We start from the raw sequence: 24,079 nt of genomic DNA, 5'->3' as shown, positions 1-24,079 counted from the left end.
AGGCCCCGCCAACAAGGTGTTCTGTGAAAAGGCATCTGAGAAAACAGACACTCTTACAAGCCAACTAAAACATTTAAATTACCAACTCTAAGAAATAACTATTACCAAAATGTATTCTATATGCACGTTAGAAATTAAGTCAAGGAACATTTCTCCTATTTGGCGATGTCACAGCACATCAATGTCAAATACATAGAAGCTAAATTTACTTTTTTGTAGAAAAGCTTGTCACTATAAATGAGTCTTTAGTGCCCCCTTGTGGAATATTTGCTGTGAGTGTTGAAATATTTACCTCCCCCTATACAGAAATGATGATAGGTGAGTATTTCCATGTTTTAAAATATCTCAAAGGCCAAGCCGGTGGTGTGGTGGTTAAGGCGACTGGATCCCACAAGGCTGATTTACCGGTTTGAGTCCCAAATCCAGTGGTTTGAAAAACATACCCAGATGTGTCCAAAATACCAACAAGGGGATGGAGACGGAATTGTGACATGAGGGGGCTGCTTTCTCACTTTCAGTAATGTGTGTCTCTCTCTTTATCTCTGGCGAATGCATGTGTCCTACAGCAAGTTTAAATTTTTTCAAGCATTTTCTAGATGTGTTACATTATTTCTAACAGTAATGATGTAAAATAAAGGCATAATAAATAACTTAGTTCAAACCAGGAACATAGGTTAAATGTTCAAAAAGGTTCAGTAAGTTTTTTTTTTTTAAGAATTGTTTTATTTAACTTTATTTATTTATTTACTTATTTGTTTGTTTTAATTTGACCAGAGAGGGACAGAGGAAGAGAGAGAGAGAGGGAAAGTGAGAAAGCAAGCTGCCAGATCTGGGACTTGAACCATGGTCAGCCATGTGAGAGTCCAGCACCCTTAACCACCACACCATCTGCTGGCCCTGGTTCGATAAGTTTTTGTGTCATAAATCTATTTATGCTTTGTGTCATAAACCATACAAAGGTAATGGGAAAACATGGCTTCACATAGTGCAAAGTATAAAGAACATTTTCTCAGCATCAGCTCAACCCTTAAATTATTTTAAAGAAACTTATAAAAAGATTTAAGTCTTTAAGTAGGGAGAATAAATCTAAATATCTATATTTGTGGCTAGAGAAATACTAATGTAAAGTTACCAGATACCTGCCAGCCTGTTGGTTTTACTTATATTATTTGTCAGAGTTTTCCTCAATTAAGAGGTCAGAAATAGGAAATACCTGTTCTTTCTGAGACCAAGGAGAAGGCAGATAGACTATTCTTGCCCATTAATTAACAAGGCTGTCAAGTGGAGAGATAATGTGGAGGAAAAGATTAAGAGGTTCTTATCCTAAACCATAGGAAGGTAAATCACTTGATTTCCTCTGAATTATTACTCATTCTTTTCTTTATGTCCTTATTAAGATGTGAAACAAGAGCCAGCAGGTTGCCTGGTGGTTAAGGTGCTGGATCCCACATGACCAACTCTGCAGGCACATGTGCGTGCGTGCCCAAAATCCTGAGAGGAGAATGTAAGTGAAGGGACTGTGGGGCAGTTTCTCACTTTCCCTCTCTCTGTATCTCTGGCCAGCGCACATGCCCTGTGTCAATAATCTAAAAAATAATAATTAAAAAGTAAAACAAAATACAAAAATAAAGTGCCAAATTTAATCATTCCTCTTGTTTTGTAAGCTCCTCGGGAACACAGAGTACATAATGTTCGGTGGATTTTTGTTATTGCTTTCCCTCACTCAGTACTCAAAAGCTGATAAGAATGTAGCAATAACTGTAATGTGATAATGCTTGCTCTTGTTTTCCGTGTCCTGTGTCTTTAGATTATAAAAACTTTGGGATAGGAGCAGTTGCCTTTCTCTTGAACTGAGCTCTTAGATAACAGTATCTTCACTTAATTCATCTAGATTTTCGAATGATAAAGTTGTTTAAGCCCCTTATGAGCTAAAAAAAAACTATCCTATTTAAGTAGAATTATTCTCAATTAGAATTTTTTTTTCCCCTGGTAGGCTAATAGAGTTTTATTTTAGAGATTTTTGCTATAGGGTGCATGTACTCACCAGAGAGACAGAAAGTGAGAAATCACCCCAAGAGGCGGGTGCACATTGCAATCCCTTCTCTGTTCTCTCAGGATATTGGGCACATGCACCCGGCACGAGTTTAAGCCGCCGGATCTGGGACTCAAACCATGGTCCGCAATGTGGGAGTCCAGCGATGTAACCATTTCGCCATCTGCTGGTCCCTGTTAATAAATTTTTCTTAAATAGCAAAAACAGCCTTCCATTTAAGACCGTAATTTTACGTATATGGAGTTTATCAGCATGAACTCTGCTGCACAGTTCTCTTGTGTACTAATGGCAGACTCTGCTGGAATCTTGGCCCCTACTTGCTGCCTATGTGATCTTAGACAAATTATTGCACCTCTCTTGTGGTTTCCAGACAATAATTTTCTTATAGGATCACTGTTAGGAGTACATGAGTTAACACATGTCTTAGCACAGTGCCTTATACATAGTGATTAATGGCACGTTAAAAATTATTTAGCCAGGGAACCAGCAGTTAGCGTAATGGCTATGTCGCTGGACTCCCACGTAGTCGACCGCGGTTCGTGTCCCGGACCCGGTGGCTTAAAACTCACGCCGGGCGCGTGTGCGTGCGTGCCCAAGATCCCGAGAGGAGAATGGAGGAGAAGGGATTGCGGCGTGACCATCCCCCCTGGGGGGTGATTTCTCGCTTTCTGTCTCTATGTCTCTCTCTGTCTGTCTGGCGAGCGCACGCGCCCTACAGTGAAAATCTCTCCAAAAAAAAAAAAAATTATTTAGCCAGATATTTTTTGTAAGCAGGTTAGAAGCTGACTTCATAGTTTCTGATCCAGTGTGACACTAATGATATATCAAGGTAATATATTCTGTCCCCACAAATTCTACTTAATTTTCTTCTACTCACTTTGAGTGAAATGTGCAATAACCAACTAATACACCAGAGTTTCCAGTGATATTTCACAATGCATCATATAGGCTCAAAGTCATAAATGACCTGTATGAAGGTAGTTCAGAATACAACCCATGCTTTTTTACTTCTAGAGTTCCTAACTGGTTCTAAGAAAAATCAGCCAAAAGAATGAGGAGACCAAACACAGTCACTGACAATCTGTTTACATAGAATTTAAGAAAGCAGCTAGTTTCTACTTTGTGTGTATTGAAGCACTAACCAGTGAAATCAAACATTAAATAATTAAATTATTAGGATAATATTGTTCGGTTATAATTTTATAATGGCTACTTAGATGAAAATTACTAGTAGCACTAAAACTATTTATTCAAGAAATAAAAATTTTTTGGAGAGATTTTCGTTATAGGGTACATGCACTCACTGGAGAGATAGAGACACAGAACGAGAAATCACCCCCTAGGGCAGATGGCCACACCACAATCCCTTCCCCTCCATTCTCCTCTTTGGATTTTGGGCACATATGCACACACGCCTGGTGTGAGTTTAAGCCGCCGGATCCAGGACTCAAACTGCACTTGGACCATGTCAGAGTCCAGCTACATAACCATTACGCCATCTACTGGTCCCTCGAGAAATTATTTTTAAACACTTTTTACTTTACTTCTGCCTGGTACTGTGGTAGGTGCCAATAGTATAATGATATTTAAATCAAACATAAAACAGTCTCGGACTTCCCAGAGCTTGCAGGGCAAGAACATTAGCAAGCAGTGTCTATAAAGTGAACTAAGTACCCGACAGAGGATGCACAAGGTGCTGCAGAAGTGTACAGGTGGGGTATTCCAGTCAGCTATGATAATATGCAATAATTAAGATAGTGTTGTTTTTCTCTGTTCAATAAAGTTGTACATAAATTCTGAATTACTTTCTTCCAGTTAACCTATCAACTTTTTGACCCCATCACAAATATTAAACCTACCAAAAAGAAACACCTTTTAAATTCCTATTCTTTTTTTCTTCAGCATGTTTTTAAATATGTGGTATTAATTCCATACACTATTTTATTCATATATAGTTGTTCATAATATTCAAGTCCCAAGTAAAAGCAGAAAGGTAAATTTCAATTTCCATTGTTTAATATTACCTATAATGGAGAGGACCATGTGTTTATTGTTAAATTCTAAAACTAAAAATGACAAAATTACTTTTTCACCATCAAAGGGAAATAAAATGTCATATTCTAATGGGATAGATAACCAGAAGATGACAAATGCGATGGCACTGAGAGGGAAGTGACCAGAATATACAATAACAAAGTCTCTTATAATAAACTAGAAACAGGATTCCGGACCCCTTCATTACAATGTAACAATTTCAACTGTAAAATGGTCAAAGAAATGCTTTTTTCCATGATTTCATAATAATAAATGAGACAGATCATAAGGTACTGGGAAATGTGGACATTTAAAATGATTTTGTACAGGCAATAATGCATTTTTTGAAAATGTATCAAAGACCTGGATCTGTGATGTTTAAGATCCCAAAAGTCACTGCAGGAATAACATTTAGGTCAGGCAGAAATCAAGAGCATAAAATAGCAGTAATGTTCATGTTTGATCTGAACCACAGAAAGAGAGGTCAAGGATAAGTAGTTTGGATTAAAACACCAAAGAGTTGGCTGTAAACGAAGAGAACTGAGACTGGAATAAGTTTCCTAAAAACAAAGAAACTTTTCTGATGTAGAAAAGAAGTAATTCCTCGAGTGAACAACATTCTACATAAATTACTCCTGATATGGAAGATGTCACAGGAAATTAATTAGACATGAAGAACGAAACTTGGTAAGAACCAAATAAATCAGAAAATATGTAAAATTCAGAGATTATGTAACTTTGAGTAAAAATAACCAGCACTCATATTTATATTTAGCTTTCAAAAATCCCTTGTGGAACTAGAAAGGATATAAATAAAATGTAATACTTAGCAGCTATAAAAATTTTATAGCAAGTTAAGCAACAAGTCAAAATTTAAGACAGATTTTTACAAATATACATTTATCTAATTCATACTTTAAATTGATTTATTAAAATAATTTAAATCTGTGTGTACAGTGTGAATATACACATGTATATACATTTAAGTTACCTAAATGAAAACAAAAAATTATGAAAATGTCTTCAAGTTTTCCCTTGGTTTTAGTAATCTGTTCAACAATAGACCTTATTATTGTTATTATTATTATTATTATATTTAGCTATTGTTCTATAAATGGATCATGTTATTTCAAATCATTTTTGGGAAGAGGCACAGTATATTTGTAGAACTTGTTAAATATTATTTTAAGAACTTGGGACCAGCAGTTGGCGTAACACCTATGTCGCTGGACTCCCATGTAGTTGACTGTGGTTCAAGTCCCGAACCCAGTGACTTAAACTCACGTTGGATGCGTGTGTGTGCGTGCCCAAGATCCTGAGAGGAGAATGGAGAAAAAGGGATTCCAGCATGGCCATCCCCCCTGGGGGAGATTTCTCACTTTTTGTCTCTCTCCCTCTATCTCTCTGTCTTTCTGCCAAGTGCACATGCCCTATAGCAAAAACCTCTCAAAAAAAAAAAATATATATATATGTATATATAAGTTTAAGAAATTGTCTTTTCCAAGCAGCCCAAATATCAAAATATTAATACTCAGGTTTTATTAATGAAATCTGAGACTATAGTTCTAGAGTTTTAAAAGTACTTATTTGAGGGCCAGCAGGTGACACATTGGTTATGTTGCTGGACTCTCCAATGGCTTACTATGGTTCAAGTCCCAGACCGAGAGGCTTAAAACTCACACCAGGCATGTATGCATGCGTTCCCAAAATCCCAAGAGGAGAATGGAGAAGAAGGGATTGTAGCATGGCCATTGCACCAGGGGATAATTTCTCACTTTCTCTCTCTCTTCTCTCTCCAGTGAACACATGTGCCCTAGAACAAAAACCTCTCAGGAAAAAAAAAAGTACTTATTTTAGAGCCAGCTCTGTGGCCTAGTATTAGATCTCATGTGGCTAATCTCACAGTTCGAATCCTGGCCCTAGACATTTGAAAGCATGTAGAGTGCATGTCCAAAATCCTAACGAGATGGGAAAATGGAGAAGGAATTGAGACATGACCATGCCCCCTTGGGAGGTGCTTTCTCTCTCCATCTCTCTATCTCTGTCTACAGAGTACATGCATCTCTAGCAAAACTTCAAAACAAGTACTTATTTTGAAATGTGTGACTTACATGGATTTATTAACTAAGACCGCCATTCTGAATAACCACGTACTTTCCATAATTTACTTTTTTTTGGAGAGGTGTTTTTTTTTTGTTTTGTTTTTTGTTTTTGCGATAGGTCATGTGCACTCACCAGAAAAACGGAGAGAGACAGAGAGACAGAAAGCAAGAAATCACACTTCAGGGGGGATGGCTATACCACAATCCCTTCTCCTCCATTCTCCTCTCAGGATCTTGGGCAAACATGCACACACGCCCCACATGAGTTTAAGCCACCGGGCCTGGACCTCGAACCGTGGTCAACTACATGGGAGTCCAGTGACATAGCCATTATGCTAACTGCTGGTCCCCATAATTTACTTTTTATGTCTTCTTAGTTATCAATATTAAGTAAACTTTACTTAACCAGAAGTCTACAAAAATATGTCAAATAAGAGAAAGACTAAAATTATAGAGAAATTTCAACAGAACTTCTGAAAACTTTTTATTTATATTTCAGTCAACTGCTCATCTTCTAAATCTATAAGGCCATCTGTCTCAAATTCAAAAATTTTGCTATTATTTAGAAAACTATTTTTAAAAAATGATTGAAGAACATTTCAACACATAGTGATGAGATGCACAAACTTAAAATGTTACATGAAACATTAAAATACATAGAAGTAACAACATTGAAAATTCTTTATTTAAAACACCAAATCATTAAAATGGGTAAAAGTGACATAGTAAAATAAAATGTTTTTAAAACTCACTTCTCGAACAGAAGAATACAATGACATGGATTATAATACATAGGAATTAGGAAATAAACCATCATCTGTCATTAATGGGAAGATTTGCATGAATTCAAAATATTCATAATTGTGAGTCAGCCAAATAAAACATTGCATAGGGGAAGTGCTTATTCATATGGAGTCTCTTTAAAGGCGTTTTAAATTCCGCTTACTCTGGACACTTCCTGGGAGGGCATCTTTCCTATTTCTTGGCTTTGCCGTTCCTTGACTACATTCTTCAGACCCATGATAAGCACAAAGACACAACACACAAAAGTCAAAACCACAGGCTGTGCGGCTACACAATCCCCTTTTCTTATAAGGTTGATACTTAGCAGGGGACTGGCATCGTGGGCAAGGTTTTAATGCTTCATCGATAAAAAGTGTTTTGGCAACCTGCAGTGAAAGCACACACACTCAATCTTCCAGTTTCAAATAGAGAATCACTTTATTTCAAACTCTGTATTTATTTCTAATAACATAATACTCACCTTAACATATTCTTCCTGTTTACTGCTTGAGCGAGTAACAGAAGAGCTTGCTATAGGTGTCAAAATTTCTCCCCAAGGAGATAATGTTGCTACTTGTTCTTTCTGAGAACCCGGTGTCCTAGCCTGTGACTGCACGGATCTTAGAGCTGAGCGAGTTGAAAGATGGAGCCGAGTGGCAGCATCCTCTACACTAAATATAGCTTCCTGTGGCAAAGACAAGAGGAGGCAATACTGGAATATCAAGAAAGTTCCAGGAGACTTCTGAGGTACATGAATTTAAATATTTGGAAGTGGTTTTTGTATCAGTAGAATCTTCTCCCTAGATCATTCATTTTTATAAAAAAACGAAAAACTTTCTTATCTAATATTTGAAAGTCAAGGGAATATAAAAAGAAAAAAATTAAAACGAGAAATTCTAGTTTTAAGTTCACATAGTTATTTATTTTTTCCATTTATTTTAAGGCTTGGTTTGGGAAACTTTTCCTAAATAGGGCCAGATAGTATAGATTTTACAGGCCATACAGTGGCATCTACTTAACTCTGTAAAGAAAACAACTATAGATAATACCCAAATGAAAGTGTGGTGCTGTTTTATAATAAAACTTACTCTAAAAACAGAGGTGAGGGGGACCAGCAGTTAGCGTAATGGCTATGTCGCTGGACTCCCATGTAGTCGACTGCAGTTCGCATCCCAGACCTGGTGGCTTAAAACTCACGCCAGGCATGTGTGCGTGTGTGCCCAAGATCCCGAGAGGAGAATGGAGGAGAAGGGATTGCGGCATGGTCATCCCCCCGGCGGGTGATTTCTCGCTTTCTGTCTGTCTGGCTGGCGAGTGCATGTGCCCTACAGCAAAAACCTCTCAACAAACAAACAAACAAACAAACAAACAAAAACAGAGGTGAGAGGCAGCAGGTAGAGTGGTGGTTAAGGTGCTGATCAACCATGGTTTGAGTCTTAGAGCTAGTGGCTTGAGACTTATGTAGGGCTCATGTGCATGCATGCCCAAAATCCCAGGAGGAGAAGGGAGGAGAGGGGACTGTGGTGTAGCCATCCCTCTAGTGGGTGATTTCTCACTGTCCCTCTCACTATATCTCTGGCAAGCACACGTACCCTATGGCAAAAACCTAAAACAACAAAAAAATAGAGGTGATAGGACCAGCAGATGGCATGGAGGCTGAGACACCTTTTCTCACGCTATGTAGTTCTCATCCCCAGCTATGTGGTTCGGGCCCCAGACCCAGCAACTTGTAAATCACGCTGGGTGCAAATGTGCGCATGCCCAAAATCCCAAGAGGAAACTGAAGAAGGAGCGACTACGGCATGGCCATCTCCTCCAGGGGAATGATTTCTTTTTCTCTGTCTCTCAATGGTGAATACCCTGTAGCAAAAACAAAAACACAGGTGATGGACAGGATGTGACCCAAAGTCCTCAGTTTGTAATGTTCATTTTAAGCCAAGGTCTAAGAAGCAGTGACTCTTTTAAAGTTTGTTGCAGGATATCATGGAATTCTTTGAAAGTGTCTTACTTTAGCTACGAGTCAGAAGAACAATGAACCTGAAACCCAGAAAACCATGAAATCCAATTTATTTTTCCTCTTTTTTTTAAGAAAAAATTTTAACTTTATTTATTTATTTACTTATTTATTTTAATTTGACCAGACTGGGACAGACTGAGAGAGAGAGAAAGGGAGAGGTAAAGTGAGAAAGTAAACCGCCAGGTCCAGGACTTGAACTGTGGTCAGCAATGCGGGAGTCCAGTGCCCTTAACCACCATGCCACCTGCCAGCCCTGAAACCCAATTTCTTTGGCTGATTTTTACAAATACCTGTACTGATTTATTTTTATAGTTTTAAACAGTTTAAACAATTTATAGTTTCAAACAGCTTTGCTATTTTTGAAGGAAAAAAAAATATAAACCTCTCTTCTCTGAACTAGATTCCCACACTTTCAAATATCCAGTCAGGAAATATGTTAACTAACTTGACTGTAGTAATATTTCTTTCCACATTATATACATATATCAAAACATCACAGTGATAATGTGCTGCTCAAGAGAGGCTAGATCCCACATGGTGACTATGGTTTGAGTTCCTGGCCCAGTCACCCTGAAACGTGCGAGTATGTACAGCAGTGCCCAAGATCCAATGGGCTGGAAGACAGGAGGAAGGGAATGACCAAACCCCTGTGAAGGGCACGTCTCTCTCCTTCTCTCCCTCTCTCTCTCTCAAGCATACGCATGTGCTCCATCATGAATAAGGAAAAAAAAATACACAGTGTACATTTTAATGTTTACAATTTTATCAATTCTATCTCAATAAAGGTAGAAAAAATGAACATAATTTAAAATTTAAAAATATTTTCAATGAATAATCCCTTAAAGCCTTTGTTAAAGTTGGTAATGAGAAAATATAGAATTGGGGGGGTATTTACTTAATTTTATTAATCATTATTATTATTATTATTATTATTATTAAATTTGCTATAGAGCACATGCACTCACCAGAGTGAGAGAAAGAGGGAAAGTAAGAAAGCAGGTCACTAGGTCCAGGAATTAAGTGGTGATTGTCCATGTGGGAGTCCAGCACTCCAACCACCATACCACCTATTGGCCCCTATGGTAAGTTTGAAAAAATAATATTGACAGGGCCAGGAGGTAGTGTGCTGGACTCCCACAAGGCTGATTGCTGTTTGGGGCTTGAAAATCACACCGGGTGCATGCATATGACTGCCCAAAATCCCAGAAGGAAAAGAGAGAAGGGACTGCAGCATGGCTATCCCCTGGGGAGTAATTTCTCACTTTCCTCCTCACTGTCTTTGTCTGGTGAGCACAAGTGCCCTATGGCAAAAAAACTTAAACAAATTTATTTTACAAATTGACATTCTTAAAGAATTATCAAAGCAAAATGTACTACGAGTTAATTTTCTTACATGTCTAATTATAATGTGTTTACTCTCCCCTCAGCCACAATTGGTTCATAACTGTGGTAGAACTAAAACACAGAAATTATAGTAAGAGAGCTAGCCCTAAAGTGCAGTAGTTAAGCACTGAGCAGAGAAAGCTGGATCCCACATAGTTGATCAGGGATTCAGACCTGAGTCCAGTGGTTCAAAAAACATGCACATAGGCCCATACCCCATTGGGTGATGTTTTCTCACACACTCTCACTCTCTGTTGCGTTCACATGTACATTCTGTGGCATTGAAGAAAAAGAAAAATTATAGTAAGGGAAGTATAGAAAAGGAGATTAGTTGGTCTTAAAAAGTGATTAGCTGCTTAAAATATATATACATAAGTGTAATGGATACATGTTGGTTTTCAGAAATTAGAATGAATACAGTCAAACACTTAAGAACTCAATATGCCCATATTACATTGGATTAAATGATCTCCAGCCCAGGTCACAAGCACATGACTCAGGAGCATTCTAGGACTACCCCACTAGATTTCCAAGCAGTTGGTAAACACAGTGTTTGTGTGTACCACAAAAAACAAAAGACAAAGATATGTAAGATATATGTAAGATATAAAGGCATTAAAATATGTCACTGAAACAAATTTTAACCACAGAAAAACATCTGTACATTTAACAATTGTTAATGATCACGTGTTTACGGAACACATTGTAGGTGCCAAGTGATTAAAGCAGCCAAATTCGTGTCCTCATGGAGGTTACGCTGTCCTGCTATTCCTGAATAAGAGACAAAGCAGGTAACAGAAGCACATGTTCATGAATGTCAAAATGTTTTGAAACATACTTATCATTATGTTACCAGAAAACATTAAAGTGTGACAGTAGTGTCATTTTTTTTTTTAAAGAGAGATTTTTGCTATAGGGCACATGAACTTGCTGGAGAGAAAGAGAGAGACAGAGAGAGACAGAGAGACAGAAAGCAGAAATCACTCCCCAGGGGGGATGGCCATGCTGCAATCCTTTCTCTTCCATTCTCCTCTTGGGATTTTGGGCACACACACACACCCACACATCCCTGGCGTGGGATTCAAAAGCTGCCAGGTCTGGGATGCAAACCACAGTCAGCCATGTGGGAGTCCAGTGACGTAACCATCATGTCATCTGCTGATCCCAAGTAGTGTCATCTATGGTTGCTCATTTCCATGAATATGAGAGAACAATGAAAAACAAATTATAAAATTCAGTGGAAATGGTGTGGTCTTCCAATTTTAATGCTCGTTCTCATTGTTCCAAACAAAGAAAATCAAGATCCTAATACGCTCACCTGATATGTGCCTTCCATTTGTCATGTAAAAGGAACTTTCAGTGACACTACACAAAGTGTGAGGAGAGCCATCAAACAACTTTAATTCCCCTGTTTTTGTCAATGATACATTAGGAGAGTTGGGGTAGAAAGCAACTAGTCCACATTGGAATAGGAAGGCAAATGGCCCCGGGAAGGATGTTGCTGAAGAAAGAACAGGCAGAAAACCTGATTTATTTGAATTTACACAGAGGAAATTTTCAGTTCTGGTGGATACTGGGGGGTAAGTCAAGGATCTGTAGAAAAGAGGGGCCAACAGGCAGCATGGTAGGTGAGGTGCTAGAATCCCACATGGGCCAATTGTGGTTCAAGTTTTGGACCTGGTGGCTTGTTTTCTCACTTTATCTCTCTCTGTCTCACTCTGGTGAATGCATGTGCCCTATAGCAAAATTTAAAATAAATAAATATATAAATAAAATTAAAGAATTCTTTACAAAAAGAAAGGGAAAAAAGAAAGGAAAGGGGCTAGCCTGTTGTGCCGTGGTTGAGGCGACTGGATCCCACAGGGCTAACTGTGCAGTTTGAGACTGGGACCGGCAGTTTGAAAAACAAGCTGGGTGAGTGTGCATGTGTGTCCAAAATCCTGAAAAGTGGGAGAGATGGAAGAGAAGGGATTTGCATCATGACCATGCCCCATCTGGATGGGGGAGAAGGTGCTTTCTCACCTTTCTCTCTCTCTCTCTCTCTCTCTCTCTTTCCACTGAATGTATGTATACTCTGGCAAATTTTTTATTAAAAAAGAAGAAGAAAAACAACAAAAAATAAAAAGAAAGGAAAGGGGAAGGGAAGAGAACAGGAAAAGGAAGAGGGGAAGAGAGAAAGACAGTAAGAAAAGCGACAGAAAGAGGGAAGGAGAAAGAGGGGGTAAAGAAAGATAAAAGGAAGGAAGACAAGGCAATTACTAACTCTGGAAAAAAGTTATACAGGAAATGAAGCATGATCATGGTATACACGTTACAGCTGTGCAAAAGTCATAATATTCTTGACACAGTCTTTATAATGTCAAGACCTTGGACCAGCCTCATGGCCTAGTGGCTAAGGAAGCCAGATTCCATGTGACTGATATGGTTCAAATTCTGGCTCTGGGGAATAGAAAAGCAGCTGAGCATGTGTGCATGCATGCCCCCAATCCAGAAAGGATGGAGAATTGGGCAAGGGACTGCAATGCCCCACTGGCTTGAATGAGTCACGAGAACAGGGACCACACCAGAAATGCTCACTGTTGTGATCTGACCAACTGGCAATTACCAATTTGCAATATCCAGTCAAAAGATTGGAGGGAATAAAAATGTTATATGTGTATCTAATTATGACTAGCATCTAGCGTATCATTGGTATTCAAATGCTGCTAACAGCACATAAGCAATAAAATAAAAAGATCCCTAAATTGTTCTAAATGTTAGGTAGTCTATTCCATGTATAAATTGGTTGGAAATAGAGTATGGGAAAAGTTAAGAGTTTACAAGTGAATGTTTGCTAAATAGAAAAGGTTACAATATAGTATACCAAGTTGGGTTGTCGAGCAATATGGATTAGATATTTCTACAAATCCATTTTAGAAAAGTATTATATATAATACCTGAGAAACGGCTTTCAGTCGTGTGATATAAAATCTCCTTCTCCTATTTGCTTTTTTATCTTGAACAACAATTTCACGCCAATTTCTGCTTACTTTCCAAACACTATAACAAAAAGATCAGTTCTTATGTTATATGTATTCCACAAGACTAACATTATTTGTCTGTTAACCAATGAAAATAATTTGCTAATAAGTTTTTGGGGTAGTAAATTTAAACCTAAAAATTTACATTAAAAATATGACTTGGGGGACCAGCAGAGGACATAATGGTTATGTCACTGGACTCCCACATGGTCAACAGTGGTTCGAGTCCCAGACCTGGTGGCTTGAAACTCACACCAGATGTGTGTGCATGAGTGCCCAAAATCCCAAGAGGAAAATGGAGGAAAAGGGATTATGGTATGGCCATCCCCCCAGGCGGTGATTTCTCACTTTCTGTCTCTCTGGTAAGTGCACAGGCCCTATAGCAAAAATCTCCCTTAAAAAAATATATACACACGGGAACCAGCAGTTAGCGTAATGGCTGTGTTGCTGGACTCCCACGTAGTCGACCGCAGTTCGTGTCCCGGACCCGGTGGCTTAAAACTCACGCCGGGCGCGTGTGCGTGCGTGCCCAAGATCCTGAGAGGAGAATGGAGGAGAAGGGATTGCGGCGTGCCCATCCCCCCCTGGGGGGTGATTTCTTGCTTTCTGTCTCTATGTCTCTCTCTGTCTGTCTGGCGAGCACACGCGCCCTACAGTGAAAATCTCTCCAAAAATATATATATATATACACACACACATACATGTAATATATTTTATGTAAAATATGTAATATTTTATTAATATATATGTATATATATATTAATATAGGAAACAGCAATGCTGACCAAGTCGTGTATATATATGTATATGCGTGTGTGTATATATATATTTATATACACACATACATACATATATGTCATATATGTGTGTATATGTATACACACACATATATATATGACTTAGCCAGTATTGCTGTTTCATGTGATTTATCATATGAAAGAATTTCTATTAAAGAAATAAGTATATGCTAACATTATATTGATAGACTACTACTTTATAAATTGGCCATATAAAGCTGGTATGAATCTACTAGGAGGGAAGCTAGAGGATTTAACATCAAATGTGACATTAAAGTTAAAAATTTGGAACACAGGCCAGGTGTGGCCTGGTGGTTAAGGCAGCTAGAGCCCACACAGTCAACTGTGCAGCTGAGTCCTGGACACTGAGGCTTGAGAAATGCTGGGTGCATGAGCGTGCATGCCCAAAATCCTGAAAGAAGAAAGAAATAGAAGGGACTGTGGTATACCATGCCCCATGGGAGATGCTTTCTCACTTTTTCTTCGGCAAACGCATAAGCCCTCTGGCAAGTGAAAAAAAAAAAAAACTGCAACACACTATTTAGCAATGAATTAGCATCTGTATAAACACAGAGGCTTTATCAATTCCTCCTGTTACAGTGCTGAACAAATCTCTGTCATTTTGATTAAATAAGCATAAGTAATCCTTCACTGGAAGTAGTGAATGCCAAATAATAAATACCATTATAAGTAGCATCCCAAAGTTCGTATTTTATTAATCAACATTTAGGAGAATCAAGCAGCTAAAGAAAAAAAACATTTTTTTCCCAGTGATTACTTATTTTATCAATAACTTCTACTATAGTGTGTATATATGTGTGTGTGTGTGTGTGTGTATATATGTGTGTGTGTATATATATGTGTATATATACACATATGTGTGTATATGTGTGTATATATGTATATATACATATATGCACACATACATATATATACATACACATACACATATATACACATACATATATATATACTTATTTATTTATATTTATAATTTTTGGCATAGATTTTTGCCTTAGGGCGCATTCACACCAGAGAGAAAGAGACTGAGACAGTGAGAGGGAAACTGACAAATCATCCCCCCAGGGGGATGGCCACACTGCAATCCCTTCTCCATTCTTCCCCCTGGATCTTGGGCATGCATACACATGTGCCCCATGTGAGTTTCAAGTCACTGGATCTGGAACCGTGGTTGGCCATGTGGGAGGCCAGTGACATAACCACTATGCTATTTTCTGGCCCACTTCAACTATATAGTGTTATAGAAAAAGTAATCCTCTGGGGCCAAAAGGTGGCATGGTGGTAAAGGTGCTGGACTCTCACATGGGTGACCATGGTTCAAGTCCTAGACCCAAAGTCTTGAAAATCATGCCAGGTATGTGTGTGCACATGAGAGTGAAAGGAAAGGGATTCCTTTCCATCTCTCTGTGGCAAGTACATGTACTCTATGGCAAAATCTAAAAAGAAAAAAAAAATTGCCCAACTGTTAATTGTCCTTTTTTGACAAATAATAATTATATATATTTATTAGGTAATTAATCATCTTTTTATTACTCTAGTTTACAAATCAGAGAGAATAAAATCAGAGGAGAGGGGGAAAAAAACGTTGCTTATTATGGAGAGTCCCAGGTAATGCTTGAGTTGTCCACACTTTTATTCTTCCAGCTACTGGGGCCACCTCAGTTGCCACCACTGCTCTCTAAGCCAATGTCTGAGACAGATACAGAGAGGAATAGGCAGAAAGTCTTCCATTAAGAAGAAATGAACTATATAATTGGTATGTGCCACAGCAATTTCATCTGATCACCATCCCTTACATTACCAAGAGTAGAATTGCTGGGCTGGTCCCACAGGTCAGCAGGTAAACATTGCAGAGGAAGCTGGGTCCCACACGGCCCTAGCAACTTGAAAAACTATACTGAGCATGTATGCCCAGAATCCTGACAGGATGGAGATCTGGAGAAGAAAGGATTGCAGCCTAACCAAGCCTCATTAGGCAGTGCTTTCTCTCTCTTACATATGCATGTACTCTCTGGCATTAAATAAATAATAATAAAAACAAACAAAAAGAATAGCCCTGTTATATAGATATGCGTTCTGCAGCACAAACACTGTCAGTTTGAAGGGATGGGCAAGGGCAGTAATTACTGAAATATGACTGAGTATCCATTATTCACACAAGTAAACATCTAAAAGTATCACTCAATTTTTAACTAGTCTGTATCCAAATTTTCCAGCAAGTAAAGTAGAATTCATGTTTTAGCCATTCCTTATTTTTTTTAAACTGTGATTTATCACTTGAACATATTTAAAAGGCATGCAAATGTGGGCTCATAAACTGTTTATTATCCTACCTAGGATACACCAAATATATTCCCAATCAAGTCTTTTCTATAAGCCCTTAAACCTTAATAAGAGTTTGTGGGAAAATATTGGAGTATAAATCAGAGAGCTCAATTGTAGACCTGGATCTAGTCCTATCGCCTTGAGTTAGTGTAAACAAGTCACTTACCTTTTCTGGGATTCAATGTTCTCATCTGCAAAATATGTGATTGAATAGTTGTCTCAGAAGACTTGCAGCTATGAAAATCCTATGATTCTCTACAACGCCTACAATGACTGCATTGTGAAAAGGTGACAGACTTTTGACAAAGTAATGTCTATAAAAACAGCAAGGACCATGAACCAAACTCTGGATAGATACCTGTCAAGACACAGCTTCACTAACTTCCTGCATGTTCTCCCCTAACCATCATCCCACCAACAACCCACTTCCCTCATTCTTGGCCATCGCATTCCAAATAGTCTTGTCTTCTGATAGTCCTGTAACCTCCCAAACTGCCAATATGAGCATAGTCTCAGCTTAGTCTTTGTGACCCTAGTTCCCATCCTTGATACTCCTAAGTGTCTGACAATTTTTCTTTAATGATACGGCAGCGCTCAATCTACTGGAATATCTCTGAGCTCAAATTCTCCAGTTTCTAATTGCTTCTAATTCTCCAAAATAAACTTTCACTGCTATGTTAGTAATTGCAGTGAAATAATCCATATGTTCTTGGTCTCTGGAAAGACTAAACCCTAAAATGAAAACTAACCATTGTTCTTGGATATAGAACTTAAACAATTAAGTGGTATCCTCTGAATGTTAAAACTTCTCAGTCATCAGAATGCTTTAAACTATTTTGGACCAAGTATCATAACTTTAATGCAATTTGCAATCCAACAATAGGGTGTGGACTGTTCAATAGAACATTAAACAACTTCCATGAAATAAAGCTTGCCATCTTGAAAATTTAAAGTTCAACTTTCAGAAACTAGCTTTCCAAATAGCAGTGACAAAAACTGGCCATAAAAAGACTATATTATTTCTAAAGCGGGCTTTTAAGTAAAAAGAACTTAACTAGCAAGGGAAGTTCTTTTATTGGTAAACTCTCTTAAGCCACCTTTGATAGCATAAAGACAATCAAAGATAGGCATAATAAAACAAATAAACAAAAAAATCAGGACATGGGCCAGATGCTGGCACAGTGGTAAAATACAACACTGTATAAGGTTGTCCAGAGCCCACCCTGAATACACTTGGCAAGTATGTGCCCATGATTCATGGCTGACCTAAAGCAGGGGTGGATTGAGGTATCAGATCTCGTTGGGGGTGCTCTCATCAAAGAAACTGAAAACAACAACAAAAAGCAAGACAAGCACTCAATTCATAAAAAAATTTCGTGAACTTGGGACCAGCAGTTAGCGTAATGGCTATGTCACTGGACTCCCATGTAGTCCACTGCGGTTCATGTCCTGGACCTGGCGGCTTAAAACTCACGCCAGGTACCTGTGCGTGCGTGCCCAAGATCCCCAGAGGAGAATGGAGGAGAAGCGATTGTGGCGTAACCATCCCCCCTGGGGGGGGCGGTTGATTTCTTGCTTTCTGCCTCTCTGTCTCTTTCTGTCTGTCTGGCAAGTGCACGTGCCCTATAGCAAAAACCTCTCCAAAACAAAATTTTTTTTGCAAACTTAAAAAAAAGATAAAAGTAATTTTTATTTCATAAACAATTTTTTATTTCTTACCTGCATAGGCTCTCTGCAGTCAAAGAATCTAAAACCATAGCAAGAATATGTTTTAAATTCCTATATTTTAATTCCGTTAAGATGTCCAGTTTTTCTATACCCATTTTCTTGCCAATCAGTCCTGCAAGGATACATTTCAATACGGCTATCTTCCCTCCATCTCTTTCTTCTAAAAATTCATGTGCACCATTTTGCTGAGATCTTTTTCTTTTGCTTTTCATAAAGAGCTCATGCACCAACTGCAAGGCTGGGGTGTTTGATAAATTCTTAAAGCTTACAATCAAATCCGTGCTCTTACTATCCCTGCCCGACGGACTCTCTGAGACGTCTGGGGTATCTGCTGGTCTTGTTTCAGAGTGAGAGTGAATGATCTGCTTTTCCTCTTCTCCCTCTGACTGTGAGCCTTGTTCCCGAAGGGTGGACAATCTTCTTGTCCGTCTAAGTTGCCTTGACTGTCTTATGGTGTCCCCAACTTTGAGAGTTCCTTTACATTTCTGAAGGAGTTCGTGAAAAGAGCCCTCCTGATCAGACAGAGAATCTTCTGATTTATCCAAGCTAAGTGAGTTAAAACCACTGTCTTCAGGTGTAGAAAGACTGCCTTTCGCTTCACTTGAAGATGAAAGTGTTTGACTTGAATTAAATTTAATGCTTGCTACAAGATTACTTATTGGGGTCACAAATATGTCTTCATCTGTCTTACAAGTTGTTCCACTAACAGAAGAGCCCAGAAGTTCCGGATACACATTCTCATCATTGACACTTAAACTGCTATCACTAAAGTGATGTGTGATAGAGTCATTAAAACTATTCCCCTGAATTGGAGATAGACATTCAACCTCAAATAGGTCACAGTCATCTTTGGAATCATCGATTGTGGAAGTCTTTTGCTGAGAAAAATGTAGTCTCAATTTTTGACTGCTAGAAGTCACTTCTTCTGTTTTTAAAGTGCTAGGAACTAAAGAACTCAAATTATTTTGCCTTGGAAAATCTGGAGCACTGTTTGCAATATTTTTTGGTAAGTTAAGAACTTGGCTCACACCACTCTCTAGAAAACTATGTGATTCAAAGTCCTTCTTTAGAAGAGAGAAAGATACATTCAGTCTTCTGCGAGGTAAACTTTTTTTTCTACTGACTCTAGGAGTTTCACAGAGTTCTGGGGTTTTATCCTGTTCCTTTCTAGAGAGGACAAATTCCTTTTTTTGAGTGAGAGACTCTAAAGGATGTGTTGAGCCCAGGCTTGAAACTTTGGGGTGCTCATTGACTAATGTGGGGTCTTTGTCTTTCTTTCTTAAAAATTCTTTATCTCTGTTACCAACTCTGCAAGATTTTAACTCATTACAGCCACTATCTTGAAATGAAGATGTGGAACAAAAATCTCTGGTGGAGAACTTGAAGTTGACAATGGGAGAATCAACCTCCTTTTCTGCTCCGGTGCTAACTTGACCTGAGGACCTTTCTGACATCTTCAAAATGTCTGTGTCTACAAAGCGAAAAAAAATTTATTCTGCCGTTGAAATGAGTAGTCAGGCGGCCTACACCAAAACACATTATTTATTATGAATACAGATCATATGGGAAAATAATAATAGCAATTTTAAAAGCTATTAAAAAGAAAATCTACTCCCCATGGAGGACTAGCAGATGGTATAAGGGTTAAGTCGCTAGACTCCTATGTAGTCAGCCATGGTTCAAGTCCCAGATCCAGTCATTTAAAACTCATGTTGGGAGCGTGTGCGTGAGTGCCCAAAGTCCCAAGAGGAAAATGGAGGAAAAGGGATTGCAGCATGGCCATCCCCAAAAGGGATGATTTCTTACTTTCTGTCTCACTGTCTCTCCAGCAAATGCATGCATCCTGTAGCAAAAATCTTTTTTTTTTTTTTTTTTTAAATCTACTCCCCAAGACCAGCAGGCAGCATGGTGGTTAAGGTGCTGGACTCTCAATCATGTTTCAAGTCCCAGACCTGGTGGCTTGCTTTCTCACTTTCCCTCTTTCTCTCTGTCTCTCTCTGGTGAGTGCAGGTGACTTATAGAAAAATTTTTAACAGATAATAATAATGATAATAATAATAAATCAAATTGGGGCCAGCAGGTGGCATGGTGGTTAAGGGCGCTACCACATGGCTGACTACAGTTCGATTACTGGACCTGGCAGCTTGCTTTCTCACTTTCTCTTTCTCTCTCTCTCTCTCTCTGGTAAAATTAAAAAATAATAATAACAAATAAAAATTAAATAAAGAATTCAAAACTATTAAAATTAAAATTTAAAATCCTTTTAAAAATCTATTCCCCATCATACTGCCATGCATCCCACTTAAAACAAACTCTTGATATCATAAAACCAAAACTTTTGGGTTATAAATATCCACAAATTACTCGACTAACCATTGCCTAAGCACTGTACACTGTTTTCTTAAACTATCCCAAAAAAGAAGAAAATCTAACAGTATAGTTTTTAGATCATTGTATTATTACCTCATGATTTTAACAGCACTAAAGTATATAGGTTTTTTTTTTTTAGAGAGAGATTTTTGCTATAGTGCGTATGTGCTCACTGGAGAGACAGAGAGAGGGGCAGAAAGTGAGAAGTCACCCCCCAGGGGAGATGGCCATGTTGCAATTCCTTTTCCTCCATCCTCCTCTTGTGATATTGGGTACATGTACACATGCACCCAGCATGAGTTTCAAGCCTCTGGGTCCAGGACCACAGTTAGCCATGTGGGAATCCAATAACTATTATGCCATCTGCTGGTCCCACTAAAATATATAAGTTTAGCTTTCATATTTTCTATTATTTTCTTATTTCATATTTTTGTTATTTCTGTTTAGCCAGTTGGATATTGGCTTCAAAATTCTCAGATATAAACGAGGTTATATTAAAAACACTATATGTAGGTTGGTTCCATGGCCTGGTAGTTATAGTAGCTGGATCCTACATGAACTGTGTAGTTTGAGTCCTGGACACAGCGGCTTGAAAAACATGCAGGGCACATGTACGTATGTGCCTAAAATCCCAAAAGGAAAAGGAAACAAAGAAGGCATTGTGGCATGACCATTCCCCATGGAAGGTGCTTTTTCACATTTCCTCTCTAGTGAGCACATGCACCTACTAGCAAAATGACAACAAAAACCCTATGTGCTACTTTTTAAACATATATTTGGAAAATGTGTCAAATAATGATTTCTGCCAGTAGATTGAAATGCAGTTAGGATGAGAAACCTCAAGATACTGTTTTTCATACATCTAACATAGACCTGTTCCAAACCAGTCAACATGACCATTGGCAAGGTCTGAGTTCCCAGACTTAGACCTTTACAAAGACTGTGGCAGGGTCAGCAGGTAGCGTATTGATTAAGGTGCTGGATTCTCATATGGCTGTGGCTCAAGTCCTGGACTCAGTGGCTTGAAACTCATGCCAGATGCATGTGTGTGCATGCCCAAAATCCTGAGAGAAGAATGAAGAAGTGATTGCGGCATGGCCATCTCCTCTACAGGGTGATTTCTCGTTTTCTGTCTCAGGGTCTCTCTCTGTCTCTCCAGAAAGCACATGAGCCTTATAGCAAAAATCTCTTAAAAATAAATAGATAAATAACCCTTAAAGGAAGCTAAGGAAGTTATTATAGAGTTTAATACTTCCTCAGATTATTCAAAGGACCCTAAGAAAATTGTCATTCCTTCAAAGTTTTCTCCAGGCCAAATGCACAACTTTTCCTTTCTTAAAAGACCCTGGGGGGAACCAGCAGTTAGCGTAATGGCTATGTCGCTGGACTCCCACGTAGTCGACCGCTGTTCGTGTCCCGGACCCGGTGGCTTAAAACTCATGCCGGGCGTGTGTGCCTGCGTGCCCAAGATCCCGAGAGGAGAATGGAGGAGAAGGGATTGCGGCGTGACCATCCCCCCTGGGGGGTGATTTCTTGCTTTCTGTCTCTATGTCTCTCTCTGTCTGGCGAGCGCACGCGCCCTATAGTGAAAATCTCTCAAAAAAAAAAAAAAAAAAAAGACCCTGGGCAGATATATTTTAGTATTGAGCCAATAGTTTTTACACCTAAATGACATCAGTTAAATATATATGAATGCGCTTTGTTATGAAAGCAAATTACTACTCTAAGCACAAGGTAAAATTATTTCTTTGTGGCATAATGGTCCATAGATAATTTTTACTAGGCAAAGTAAGTTTTTAATAAATCTTTTTATGATAAACTCCCTATGTCTTCTTCTGATCTATTAATGTAACACCTCAGAGGGGGCTGGCAGGTGGCATGGTGGTTAAAGGTGCTGGACTCCCACATGGCCGACCATGGTTCGAGTCCCAGACCTAAAGGCTCACTTTCCCTCTCTCTCTCTCTCTCTGGTCAAATTAAAAATAACAATAATAATAAATAAATAAAGTTAAAATAAAAACAATTTTTAAAAAAAGGGTTGATAGGGACCAGCAGTTGGTGTAATGGCTATGTCACTAGACTCTCGTGTAGTCTACCATGGTTCAAGTCCCAGACAGTTGGTAAAATTGTCAAGAAGTCCTTTTCAAAGTTAAAACAAATGTATCTATTCTGCTACTTTCCCACTAGGGGTCTCACCAAGCTAGATTTTGGGGAAAGGGAAAATGTGGAGATTGCAGGTAATATCCTCTACCTCTAGTTCCTTATAAACATAGGGAAAAAAAGCCTTGTAATTTTTTTCCGGCTCATCTACACATTGGAAGTGCCTCCAGTGAGGTTTCTCTGTTATCAACGTTTTCTTCTTCCTGCTACCATCCAGGTGTTGGTCTCAAAATTTTAAAATTATTCATGTAAAATCATGAAATACCCATTGACTTATTTTACTGACTCGACAGTTCACTGATGAATCAAATATGTTTCCTAGATATTAGTTTGTTAAAACCAGACTCCTCATAAAGGGTTGAAAACATTTATCTCTAAAGTACTCTTTAAAGAAAAATAATGCACCTATAAATCAGAAAATTAAATACTTATTACTTAATTATATTAAAAAAACAAATTTCCTTCATTTGGCAAAGTGGAAAAAAATCTTACCAGCAGTAAATCTTGAACTCTTAGATTTCAAAGTTAAGGGGGATCCCAAGTAAGAGGATCTCTCATCTTTGCCTTTAAAATTCATGCCAAAGTAATGCCACTTAAAGAAGAAAACCTAAGTTTGAACCGTTAATTAAATCGTGCAACCGTTCGAAGGGCGCTAAAATGTAAAGGGCACTTCAAGTTCATGTTGCAGAGGGATTATTCCTAACACTCGAAAGGCCTCAATCATTTTGCATTTCCTCCAGACAACAGCAATCTTAAAACTCGTTTGCTTGACCTATCCTATGAGGTGAGTAAACGTCCCAAATTTGGTTTTCGGAGCAAGGAGAGCGAGCTGCAGCGCTGCCAGGTACCCCCGGGGTGCTCTCAGCGGCGGGTGGGTAACGGTCTCACCAGGCTCATCCCTCCCGCGACCTTCACGAGGCCGGGCTGGCCCCGAAAGCCAGGGGCGGCGGCGAACAGCTGGGAGTCACCTGGAGCGCAGGGAGCAGAGAGGTGAACGCTGCCGGTGTCTCCCTGGTCCCAGTACCTAAAAATCGCAGCGGGGCGTGGGTCAGGGGCCCAGAGCCCGCTAGCGGGTGCACACCTGGGGTCCCCTCTCCTCCCACCTGAGGCCCAGGGCGCCGCCGCACCGACCAGGGGGATGGGTGAGCGGAGAGCCAGGCAGCCACAGCCGGGGTCGCTGGGGGCGCCGGGGAGGAGCCTCGGTCTTGTCCCCAGGGATGTAGGCTATGGCAACCCCCACGCCTGGGTCGCTTGGGGCCGCCGCCTTTCCCTCCTTCTGTTTGAAA

The 24,079-nt window shown here is 39.1% G+C and overlaps 1 protein-coding gene across 1 annotated transcript; it reads right to left on the bottom strand.

Annotated features, from left to right (window-relative positions):
- Positions 1-7,064: 7,064 nt before the first annotated feature.
- On the bottom strand, positions 7,065-24,072 carry FBXO43 (F-box protein 43). The gene is made up of 6 exons (XM_006159705.1): positions 23,925-24,072; positions 23,286-23,817; positions 18,255-19,734; positions 13,309-13,411; positions 7,454-7,657; positions 7,065-7,358 (listed from the first exon to the last, which is right to left on the bottom strand). Exons 2-6 carry the CDS (start codon positions 23,368-23,370, stop codon positions 7,110-7,112), a joined length of 2,121 nt encoding a protein of 706 aa, XP_006159767.1. The 5' UTR covers positions 23,371-23,817; positions 23,925-24,072; the 3' UTR covers positions 7,065-7,109.
- Between the last annotated feature and the right edge of the window lie 7 nt (positions 24,073-24,079).

The sequence above is a fragment of the Tupaia chinensis genome, unplaced genomic scaffold (genome assembly GCF_000334495.1).
Source record: "Tupaia chinensis unplaced genomic scaffold, TupChi_1.0 Scaffold000646_1, whole genome shotgun sequence".
Classification (NCBI taxonomy): domain Eukaryota; kingdom Metazoa; phylum Chordata; class Mammalia; order Scandentia; family Tupaiidae; genus Tupaia; species Tupaia belangeri.
This window is presented reverse-complemented; position numbering and strand designations above follow the sequence as displayed.

What these genes read in the sequence shown, in the direction of transcription:
- FBXO43 (XM_006159705.1), bottom strand. Translation starts at nt 23,370, where the DNA reads ATGAATTTTAAAGGCAAAGATGAGAGATCCTCTTACTTGGGATCCCCC. An exon ending in GACTGAAAGCCGTTTCTCAG is followed by an intron (nt 7,658 to 13,308) that starts GTATTATATATA and finishes TCTTTGCCACAG; the next exon opens with GAAGCTATATTTAGTGTAGA. An exon ending in AACAGGAAGAATATGTTAAG is followed by an intron (nt 7,359 to 7,453) that starts GTGAGTATTATG and finishes CTTTCACTGCAG; the next exon opens with GTTGCCAAAACACTTTTTAT.